This window comes from Mandrillus leucophaeus, unplaced genomic scaffold (assembly GCF_000951045.1).
Source record: "Mandrillus leucophaeus isolate KB7577 unplaced genomic scaffold, Mleu.le_1.0 Scaffold37, whole genome shotgun sequence".
In the NCBI taxonomy this organism is placed as follows: Eukaryota; Metazoa; Chordata; class Mammalia; order Primates; family Cercopithecidae; genus Mandrillus; species Mandrillus leucophaeus.
In genome coordinates this window covers 8,193,904-8,205,494 of record NW_012103920.1, presented here as the reverse complement: position 1 = coordinate 8,205,494, position 11,591 = coordinate 8,193,904, and the positions used below count along the sequence as shown (strand labels likewise).

At 44.7% G+C, this 11,591-nt stretch overlaps 1 protein-coding gene across 2 annotated transcripts in view; it reads right to left on the bottom strand.

The window, feature by feature from the left end:
* Positions 1-3,090: 3,090 nt before the first annotated feature.
* The window catches only part of KARS (lysyl-tRNA synthetase), a 26,426-nt gene continuing 17,925 nt past the window's right edge, over positions 3,091-11,591 (bottom strand). For both annotated transcript variants that reach the window (XM_011990108.1, XM_011990107.1), the window contains 11 exons: positions 11,456-11,549; positions 10,914-11,100; positions 10,681-10,806; positions 9,194-9,313; positions 7,035-7,197; positions 6,757-6,930; positions 6,496-6,581; positions 5,780-5,865; positions 4,785-4,911; positions 3,940-4,083; positions 3,091-3,361 (listed from right to left, as the gene is read on the bottom strand). In XM_011990108.1, the coding sequence (XP_011845498.1) occupies positions 3,263-3,361; positions 3,940-4,083; positions 4,785-4,911; positions 5,780-5,865; positions 6,496-6,581; positions 6,757-6,930; positions 7,035-7,197; positions 9,194-9,313; positions 10,681-10,806; positions 10,914-11,100; positions 11,456-11,549 (1,406 nt within the window). In that variant the 3' untranslated portion in view covers positions 3,091-3,262. The remainder of the gene's footprint in view (positions 3,362-3,939; positions 4,084-4,784; positions 4,912-5,779; positions 5,866-6,495; positions 6,582-6,756; positions 6,931-7,034; positions 7,198-9,193; positions 9,314-10,680; positions 10,807-10,913; positions 11,101-11,455; positions 11,550-11,591) is intronic.

Here is an 11,591-nt window from a genome sequence, read left to right as displayed (position 1 = left end):
AGTTGCATGTGGCTAGTGGCTACTGTAGTACAGTATTACTACAGTGTAGTGGACAGGTCTAGAAACCTTTGGATTGCCAGGAATAGGTAATATAGCTGTCTGGATAGTTCAGGGGACTTTGTCACCCAGTAACTGAATGCCTCTATTACTAAAAATGAAATAATTCATTTTTCTTTGTTACCCCTCAGAAATGTATGCAACTTGCTCAACCCCATCCCTCTTTCTAGTTCAAAGGAAATGGGCCATGGCCCTCCTCCAAGGCCAAAGACTTTGCTCCTCATTCCTGTCCAGTATCTTTAATCTGCAACTGACTGCCTCTTCTGTCTTTAAAAAAATATTCCAGTGGGGGTAAGGGGTATCAAAGTCCTTCTTCTAGGGTTCTTTATCTCAGAGATTTGTATTACTAGCAATCTAGTTGCACAACTAAAAAGTGAGTCATCTTCCTTGTTATCTCCCTTCCCTTAATCCCCTTAGTGCAATCCATTACCAAGACCTGTTGATCTTACTTCCTATCTCTTGAATCCATCCATTTCTCTCCACTTCCATGCCAATATGCTAGTAAAAGTCACTATCATAGAATCTCTTGGATTGCTACGCTCATCTCTGAACTTCCACCTTTTCTTGCTTAACTCCAATTCATTTTTCACAGAGCAGCAAGACTAATCTTTTCAAATCACAAATCTGATGTCACCCCACTGCTTAAATAATACTTCAGTGAATGCCTTCTCAGTACTTTATTTTTTTTTATGAGATGGAGTCTCCATCTGTTGCTGAGGCTGTAACACAGTGGCACAATCTCAGCTCACTGCAACCTCTGCCTCCCGGGTTCAAGCAATTCTCCTACTTCAGCCTCCGAGTAGCTAGGATTACAGGCACGTGCCACAACACCTTGCTAATTTTTGTGTTTTTGGTAGAGATGGCGTTTCACCATGTTGGCCAGTCTGGTCTCGAATTCCAGACCTCAAGTGATCCACCTGCCTTGACCTCCCAAAGTGCTGGGATTACAGGCGTGAGCCACCATGCCCGACTGGCTTCCCAGTACTCTTAAAATGCAAAAATCCCATAGTAGTGCTCACAGTACTGCCTTGTCAGCCCCTTCCCGCCTCACCTGGTGCCATATTTCTTTGGGCTTCTGTACTCTGTCACTGGTCTTCTCCATGTCCCTTCCTACCACAGAGCTTTTGCACTTGTTGCCATACCGTGGAAAGCCCTCTTCCCTTCAGATCTAATGCCCTCAGAGAAACCTCCTCTAACTAGATCCATGGCCATTATAGTTTCTCAATACCCCATGGACCTCTCCTTCAAACCATTTACCTGAGCTGCCATTTTATACAATTTTGGAGGATGATTTATTACATATCTATTTTCTTCACAAATGTAGATGCTTGATGAAGTTTGGGACCATGCCTGTTTCTGCTCACCCCAGCATAGCAGTTAGCAAATTGTGAGCCTGCAACTGTCTGAAGAAGAAATGGGGACTTTATGTCCCTTCTGTCCCTTCTAGCTTTCACACTGTTGGTCATTTTTCCTGCCAACCCCCACATACAAGTTGTCTACTGCTGCCTCAGTTCCTTTCTATCCCCAGCCTCCTTAAGACCAGACAGCTGGTTTCTGCCTCCAGCCCTCCATTAAACCACTCTGTAAAGTCACTGATGACATCATCAATCCTTGTAGCCTTTTTCAATGGTGTGCATTGACAGTATTACCCGAAACCTGGTCCCTTACCTGGCCTTGACCTTCCACCACCTCCCTTGGTGAGGTTATTATGTCCCGTTTTAGTTACCACTCCCTTTCTGAGGATGTGCCATCTGAAAATGTTTCTTCCGAAATGCCACCTGGTCATGTACTGCTTAAACGCCAGCAGGGGTGAGCATGCTCCGCACTCCCTGAGGTAGTTCTGCTGGGTAACTCTGAATGCTTACGTTGTTTACCAGTTACAGAAACAGAAACCTGCTCTGTGAAAGGAGGCTGGCTGCTCCCAAACTGGGATGCTTGCAGGTTTTGCTGCGGTGCAGAAGGTAAGTCTTCCGTCATCTGAAAAAAGGTCTTCCCCGCTGGGTCAGGAAACAGGGGTTCCACTCTCATGGCAGGCTGTCAGCCACAGCCTTGTCACATTCTTACCTCTATTGAATGGAGCTGAAAATAATGAGAAAACTTCAGATTCATTACTCAACATTCTACTATTCCCATCTGGCTAACAGGCATGTCAAGTTTAACATGTCCAAAATCTGCAGTTCAGAGGGCAACTTTCTTCTAGCTGTTCAGGCTCAAAACCGTGAAATCACTTTTGGCTTCTTTTTGTCACAACCCACATTCCATCACCAAATTCTTCTGCCATCAGGAACACAGGCAAAGTGCAACCACTTGTAACCATTTCCACTGCTCCAACCACATCCCAGCCACTGTCTCCTCAGCCTATGGTGACTGCTCAGCTGGTCTCCCTTCTTTGCCCTTGTCCTCCACACAGAAACTATAATAATCCTTGAAAAACACTCCTCTGCTCAAAACCCTTCCATGGTATCTCATCTCCCTCAGAAAACACATACTTTTCTGCGTGGCTTCCGGGAGCCTGTGTGATCTGGCCCCTCACTGACCTTCACTCATCCCTGTCCAGTCAAACCAGACCCTCTGCCATTCCTCAAAAACATAGTCCTTTGGTCCGAATGGCCTTTTCCCATAGACCTCCCCAGCTCAGTCTCCAGACCTCTACTGAAATGCCTAGCAGAGGTCTTCCTGACCACCATAAAGTAGCACTGTTCCCTCCACCTCTAAAATAGCACCTCTGTCCCCTTACCCTGCTCCATTTTTCTTCTTGGTATATACCACCACCAGAAAGAACAGGTATTTCTTTGTTTTTTGTTTGTCTACTTCTCCTCCCTATCCCAAAGAAAGAATACAAGTTCCATGAAAGCAGGAACTTGGCTTTTGTTCACTGCTGTGTCCCCAATCCCTTAGAACAATGCCTGGCACAGGGCAGACATTAATATAAATTTGTTAAATGAATAAGATGGTAAAATCCTAAACATTCATTAGGCCAGCAGTCTGGGAAAAAAAGTTGACATTCTAAAGGTAAAGAGAACAGACAAATGATTTATTTGGTAACAAGGATTAAAAAGAAAATTTTAATTCCTTGTCTCTCTTCTAATGGCTGAACTGAACTGCGGTGTCAAATGGAAAGCAGCACACAAGAATTCCCTTGCAGACTTGATCTTTCGCAGAAATGCAAAGACGCCTGAGTTATACAACTTGCAATTATTATTTTCTAGACAGAAGTGCCAACCGTTGTGCTTTCCAGCGTATCAGTGGTTGCTACATTCTCTTTCTTGTCTTCGGGTTTCATGGCCGGAAACAGAAGTACTTCCTGTGGGAGATAAAAATGTACCTTGAAGCTAAGAAGCACTCTGAACATTTTTTCACACCTATCTACTCATTCCTTTTGCCTCTGTTGTTACCACCAAAATCTAGAGATTAGTATATTATATTCCAGCTGAAAAGACACGTCTTCTTTTATTTCACCTCAGACCCTCTCAGTTACAGATGACAAAGAACAAATGCATAGCACTGCCTAGGGCACTATGTCAAAAGGATGAATAGACACATTTCTATGAAAATTTGATATCCTCATCTGTAAAAATGGGAAACAACAGTTTCTATACCTCACTGGGCTGACTTAATTAGCTGAAATAATGCACGGAGACTTCCCTGGATCCTCAAGAAATGCAAACAATTAGTATTCCTTCTGCCTCTGGGAGGAAAAAACCCAAATCCTTCAAGGTCAGAGGCTCTGGCCCTCCTGTGAGTGGCATGGAACTCCTCTGCCTGCTCCTCTTCCCAGTCCAAATCCCTTCCTTAATTTTATCCCCCAGGCCCACCATGCCCTGGCTGCAACACAATGGAGTTTCTTCAGGGCAGTATGCGCTGTGGAGGGCTGCTACGTACCTTGATGTTGTTGGAGTCCGTGAGAAACATGGCGACTCGGTCAAGGCCCATGCCAAAGCCACCTGTCGGGGGCAGCCCGTATTCCAGAGCAGTACAGAAGTTTTCATCTATGAACATGGCCTCATCATCACCTGCAGCCTTGGCCTAGAAGAGGAAAGAGAACCAAAAGGTGATCTTCTTCTAGGATATCTCAGTGTGTGAGTGAACACGTTAATAGGCTCCGAGGTGGGAGTACCATCATTCCAGGGATGCTCCTGACACTCAGGACTTGCTGGGGATTCATTTCCTAGTAACTCCAAGATGCAGCCGTTTCTCTCAAAGACCTGGAGGTCAGGACTGATGAAATTGACCTCAGAACACATACAAATTTCTCTGAAAGAAAACACTTCCGCTGCTTGGGGTTCTGGGACTCCAAATAGGTTAATTCTCGGAGACTGTGACAATGCCAAGAGTCTTTCTTGCATTTCCTGAAAGCAGCCCTCAATGGCAGCACCTGCTGCAGGCAGCCTGTGGGGGCTTTGTCTTCTCCATCCATCTTTACCTGCCTCCCAACCCTAAGCCACCTCAGTACATGTATAATCTAAGAAAATAACGTTCTTGTTTGGCAAGCGTATTTTCAAGACCAAACATCATGCTTCCCATATGGAGATTAATAACTAAGTTCCTCTTATGTACTACAGAGTCAATACCAGGTGAAGTCTCCATCTTGAAATGTGACTTCCTCCAGCAAAGCCTATGGCTTTCTTCTGAAGTCACCAAGAACGTATATGCTGACACGGATCAGGGTTAAGGCTGGTATCTCCTGGTGAGTTGGCACAGCCTCTGCTCACAGTCCCCTTGCTCACCTTGGCCTGTTCTTCAAAAAGCTGCCGCTGCCGCACGGGATCATTCAGCTCAGTGTAGGCATTGCATATCTCTTTCTTCATGACAAACAGCTCAAAGCGCTCAGTCAGACCCTCTTTAGAGCGGTGCCTAGGGACAGGAGACCAGAGGGGAGGCTGAATATACAGGCCCCTAATGAGCTAAATTCTTTTTTTTTTTTGTTTGAGATGGAGGCTTGCTGTTGCCTAGGCTGGAGTGCAGTGGTGTGATCTCGGCTCACTGCAACCTCCGCCTCCTGGGTTCAAAAGCTTCTCCTGCCTCAGGCCTGAGTAGCTGGGATCACAGAAGCATGTCACTATGCCTGGCTAATTTTTGTATTTTTAGTAGAGACAGGGTTTCACCATATTGGCCAGGTTGGTTTAATGATCAAACATCTAATACAAGAATTGAACTCTAGTGGACTCAAAAGTGTTACTGATTGCAGTTTGCAGCCTGCATGCACTCTCAGCAACAAATCGTTTGGTACAACGGTGAGGAGGGTGAGAGAAACCAGGAAGGTATAATGCCAGTGTGGCAGACTGTTACAATGGAGCACACCTCTTGTATTCATGCCCACGTGTAGCCTCCTTCACCTGGACTCTGGGCTGGCAACATGTCTTGATTTGGCCAATGGGATATCAGCAGAGGCTTGATATGTGTTTGCACAATGAGGTCTGTTCTTTTGGAAGCTTCTCCTCAGAGCCCAATCGCCATGCTGAAAGAAAGCCCAGGCTGTGCTGCCAGAGAGGCCACATGAAGAGGCCCTGGAGGACAAGATCCTATGTGGAGTGACCACAGGGAGGAGAACCAAAGTGCCCTGGCAGAATCCCCAGTTGAAAAAAAGCCCCTTGGGTTATCCTAGTCACCACCACCCAGCAGAAAGACCACCAGTCAACCCACAAAATCTTGACAATAAACTGTTGTTTAACACCACTAAGTTCTGGGGCTGTTACGCAGCAATAGGTAACTGGAATCTTACCATTTAGCCAAAGGGCTCATTATCTGTGGGTGATCACAGATGAATGTAGGATTGATGCAAGTCACTTCCAGGAACTCCCCAACAAGCTTAATGAGAAAGAAAAGCAGAGTCAGTCACCATTTCTGAATAGTATTTGATCATCCCAGCCCAGACAGAAGACCTCAGCTCCCATCCAGATGGGTTTATCCTATAGTTATTTATTATTATTATTACTATTATTGAGTGGAATCTTGCTCTGTCGCCTAGGCTGGAGTGCAGTGGCACGATCTCGGCCTGCTGCAACCTCCCCCTCCCGGTTCCAGTGATTCTCGTGCCTCAGCCTCCTGAATAGCTGGGATTACAGGTGCCCGCCACCACACCCAGCTAATTTTTGTATTTTTAGTAGAGACGGGGTTTCACCATGTTGGCCAGGCTGGTTTCAAACTCCTGACCTCAGGTGATTTGCCCGCCTCGGCCTCCTAAAGTGCTGGGATTACAGGTGTGAGCCACCGCACCCGCCCTACCCTATAGCTTTTTAAAAGCTGGAAAGGATTAACAGAGATCACACCATAAATTATTTGGCACAGAGCTTAGTATGACAGGTCGAAGTTTGTTATTTCTCTTGTTCAAACTCTTTAGGGTTTTCCTATGAAGGTGCAGAAATGAACTCTCCCCAGGGAAGAGGGAACTGTTCAGCACCAGATGAGGACATGTACAACAAAGGCGGAGCCTCTCACCTTGTCAAGGAGTCTGGCTGTGGTCCGAGGTGGAGGGCATTCAACAGCTTTTGCCACACAGATATCATCAAGAATTTTGCGAGTTTCTGGGATACAAACGCACAAGTTAGGGCAGGAGACATCACATTAGCCAAGTACAAATGTACGTAAAGAGAATAGTGTGGGAAATTCTAGCTCTGACCCAATCAAATTCAGAGCTGGACAGGAAGAGAGGAGGAGTAAGTGCTGTCACTCACAATGGAGTGAGTGTTGTCACTTTACCTTCAGTTTCAAAGAGATTAGTTTCTGGCAGCTTCATCCCCAGGGCTTTCTCAAGCTCTTCTATCATGCTGATTCGCCGGAAGGGTGGGGTGAAGTCAATATCGTAGGCTTGGCCCTCTGGGCCATCTGGGTGGTAGGTGATCTTGTAACTGCCTGTAATATGCTTCACCATCCCTGGGAGAGAAACCTGTTATTTAGCAGGGATGAAACCCAGGCAGCCCTCCTCTGAAAGCAGCATATCAAACCACCCGATGAGTATGACGGAGGGCAGGAGTCACCTGAAACCATCTTCTCTGTGATTTCCATGACATCGTGATAGTCTGCATAGGCCATGTAGAACTCACAGGTGGTGAACTCAGGATTGTGCGTCAAATCAATCCCCTCATTCCGGAACTGGCGTCCAATTTCATAAACCCGGTCGATGCCACCAACCACAAGAATCTAACAGCAACACATGGCCACGGTCATGACAGCTAATCTTATATTAACACCTCTGGGAAGTTTCAGTCTCCAAAAGCCATAACTTGGTTTTCACAGATTAGGCATGCTCTCAGGTCTCTAGTCAAAATGCCAAGCACCCTGCTCTCTTTAGACCCTTGTAGTGTGGATAGTTACCCCTCCTTTTTGGCTGCCCAGGAATTCTAAATACTCTTCCTGTCTTGGGCATCCCCCACCGTTGAGTCTGAGCCTCCCCAAGGAAGCAGCGTCTCTTGGGGTTAGGCTGCAGGCGTGTGACCCACACTCCACCAGTCAGACACACTTGAGACTTCAGCATGTTACATCTACATAACAGAAGATGTAGGTATTGCACAGAATTCATTCTAGTGAAGGGGGGCCAGTCATATGTAGCATTTAGATTGCAGAGGTCCTAGTGGCAGTGACTTGTGCCTAGTGCCAGGGTTATGAGCTATAGTAACTGTGCCTAGTAGGAAAAAACACTGGGTTCTCCATGAGAACAGCCCATTCTAATAAGACTCAGAATCATTCCTAGCTGTGTAGTTTCCAAGCCTGATTCTCTGATCCTCCTGGGGACTGTGAGCTTTCTGTATGTGGGGATTCACTCAGGATGGTGGCAGAAATATTAAAGGGAAATATTGGGGAAGTTATAATAGTCACAAATCTTTTGGAAGGCTGAAAGGTTACGTAGCTTGTAATAACTGAACAGGCTGAAGGGAGCTGGTTCTTACCTTAGAGCATTAGGTCACAGGGTAAATACTACAGACAACAGAGGCTTTCTCAGTTAAATCTGTTTACCCTATCTCCATTAACTAACCTTTGAGCCATATGGCCCTCTTGGGGGGAGGTCGACCAAAGATACTGCCCCCTAATAGTATTTACTTTAGACAGCATTACCTGAGCTTTAATAATTCCTAGAACTACTCTCTTAACCATGTTAATTATCCACAAATGTGTTTACTCAAAGCTTCTGTTGTTAATTCTTTACTAAATAAATGCCTGGAGTGCGAGCTGCTCGTGGTCAGCCGCAGTGACAAACCTCTCTTGGTGTGCGAGCAGTCACTCAGCAGGACTGGCAAAACAGAGTATCCGCATTTCAGTGTACGTTTTATTCATCCGTTGTTTAGGTCAGGGTCTGCGGGCAGACCCCCGCAGCTAATGCCCTCTTGTGAGGAGCAATACCTCACCTATAGAGCTGAATAAATTTTTATTTTGCTTCACCTAGTTATAACAGGTTCTGTTGTCTGCAACTAAGAATCCTGAATAATAATCTTCGATATTTACCTGGGAATTTGAAAAGACATCTTTATAGCGATTTGAGGATACTTTTTTTTTCTTTGAGACAGAGTCTCATTCTGTCACCCAGACTGGAGTGCAGTGGCAGATCTCGGCTCACTGCAACCTCTGCCTCCTGGGTTCAAGCAATCCTCCTGCCTCAGTCTCCCGAGTAGCTGGGATTACAGGCGCCCGCCACCATGCCCAGCTAATTTTTGTATTTTTGTAGACACTGGGTTTCACCATGTTGGCCAGGCTGCTCTCAAACTCCTGACCTCAAGTGATCCACCCGCCTTGGCCTCCCAAAGTAGCTGGGATTACAGGTGTGAGCCACCGCGCCAGGCATGAAGCTATGATTTCCAACTTCCACAGAGAGATTAGGCTCTTTCTTCTATGAAAGACTTAAATCAGATCCAATCCAAGTAAGACTGTATCTTAAAAGTTTTAGGGGAACCAAAGTAGGTAAGGAGTGCCTATACACATGGGAAAGACAATCCCTTTAGCCTCTGCCCTGCAATGCTCTATTGATCTTGTAGAGAAATTCTGGCAGTGTTACTCATGTCCACACACCTGACCCATCAGAACACCTTCTTGGCTGCTTTACTCTCTCTCTCTGTTCCTCTTATTTCTGACTATACCTGACTATACCTGTCTAGCCAATGGTTTTCCATTCTTTAAGGGAACAGGATGTAATATTTTTGACTACCTTATGATAGAGTTCTGGAGCAATTCTCATATATAAGTTCATGTCCAGCTCGTTGTGATAAGTGATGAAAGGCTTGGCCACAGCTCCCCCTGGGATGATGTTCATCATGGGAGTTTCAATCTAAAAAAGACAGGGAGAAACATTCAGTCCTTAGATAACCAGAGGCCTTGGGGACAGATCATGCTTTGCATGTAATATAGTTTAAGCCTGTTATATCCCAAACTAAATGTTAATAAGTTCAACAGTAACGTGCAAGTGCTTGACAAAAAAGAACAGATAGTATTTCTACGATGGTGTTTCAATTTCTATTAATACCTAACACCATTAATATAGTACCATGAACTTTCATAAGCTGTAAATAAGAATCTAAATGGATATAGCCTTTCTTGAGTTCAATTTGCAGTATTTATTTTTTGAGACAGAGTCTTGCTCTTTTGCCCTGGCTGGAGTGCAGTGGCGTGATCTCGGCTCACAGTAAGCTCTGACTCCAGGGTTCACACTATTCTCCTGCCTCAGCCTCCCAAGCAGCTAGGACTACAGGCACCTGCCACCACACCTGGCTAATTTTTTGTAGAGACAGCGTTTCACTGTGTTAGCCAGGATAGTCTTGATCTCCTGATCTCGTGATCTGCCCGTCTCCGCCTCCCAAAGTGCTGGGATTACAGGCGTGAGCCACCGAGCGAGCCCAGCCCAATTTGTAGTATTTATTAAAAATTTAAAAATTAGGCTGGTCTGAAGGTAGTGAGTTATCTCAACTAATTCTTTAAAAAAATTTTAACTGCTTATATCCTTTGACTTATTCTACTTCTAGAAATCCATCCTACAGAAACACTTGAACATGTGTATAAAAATACTTGTTGAAACAAACAATGCAGCATTAAGAAAGAATATCTATTTATCTCATACAAAGAGTTCCAGAATATCTTAAGTGAAATAAAAGCAGGTCCATCACAATACATACAGTGTGACTTTACTCATATCTAAAGCAAAAATAAAACCGCTCCAAATTGTTTACATATGTGCACTCCATCCGCAACACACATATGTATGTATGTAATATGCCCAGTAAATGGTGCGGAAGGATACATATCAAACTCAAGTTTGGGGATGGAAGTTAGTTGGAAGGAGTGGAAGGGTACTTTCAATTTTGCTTCTATTTAATTTATTGTTTGAATTTGTTTTATGGTATGTGTGTTTGCTCTTCTCATACCATCAAAAAATATTTAATGCTACAAAAAAGCAAAATGATTTGAATACATATTGAATGTGACATCATTAGCATGTGGATGGCCCTGTACCTTGTCCATTATCTTAGAAGTCAGCTCCTGCCTTCCTAATCTGGACAAGGTAGAACAGAGACAATGGCAAGAAAGGGGACATTCTCATTAAGCATGACAGAGGATACGCTTTGGAAAAGGAAGGCAAGGGAGAGGCGGCAGCAAGCACTGCAAGGCAGCTCATCACGTCAGGCAAGGAACTCTCCCTACCTCTAGGAATCCCAGCTCATCCAGGAAACTTCTTATATATGTGATCATCTTAGAGCGGATGATAAATTTCTGCCTAACGAAGTCATTCAGGATCAAGTCCAAGTATCTCTGGCGATACCTTGTTTCCTAAACCAAAACAAGCAGTTAGAAATCACTGGTATGTCTGATTCGATGGTATGATAAAACAAACAGAAGGCACCGCCATGCCACAGCTAGGAGGCATGAACGCTTACCTTGTCTTTGAGGCCAAAGTGAAGATGAGGTAACATATGCAAACAGGGAGACAGCAGTGTGATCTCATACGGAATAATGCTCAGCTCACCCTTCTTGGTTTTCCCAGGATTCCCCTGAACTCCAATTATGTCTCCCCGACGCAGTTTGTTATTAATATGAATAAATTCTTCTTCTGATTTATAATTTCTGAGTGAAAAGGAAATGTAATTCAGTAAGAACAATTCAAATGAACACTGACTACTGGGTTCCTCTGGAACCCTCACTCATCTGTTAATACCTAGTTAATGTGAGCCCAAGAAGCAGCTCAGATTCAGGGGCCACTATTAAAAAAGGACTATCCTTTACTTTACTGTCATATAACTTGAGGGCAGTCATCACTTTACAGGTGACCAGGTGGCCACGTTATCTTCTTCTCAGTCTTCCCTAACCATGTCCGACTCCTTCTTACTCTAACTTCAAATACCAGTAAGACCACATCAGCCTATTGCTGTGTTGTTCTAGGCCAACCAAGAAAAGTCTGTAACTGGATATTTCGAGATACCTGGAATTGGCCATGACTTGCAACTTCACTCCCTCTCCTCGAAGATCATAGAAGATGAGCTTTCCCCCAGAAGCTCTTTTGGCATGGATCCTACCTAGAAAAAGAAGAGCAAAAATACTGACTTACAGAACCAGAA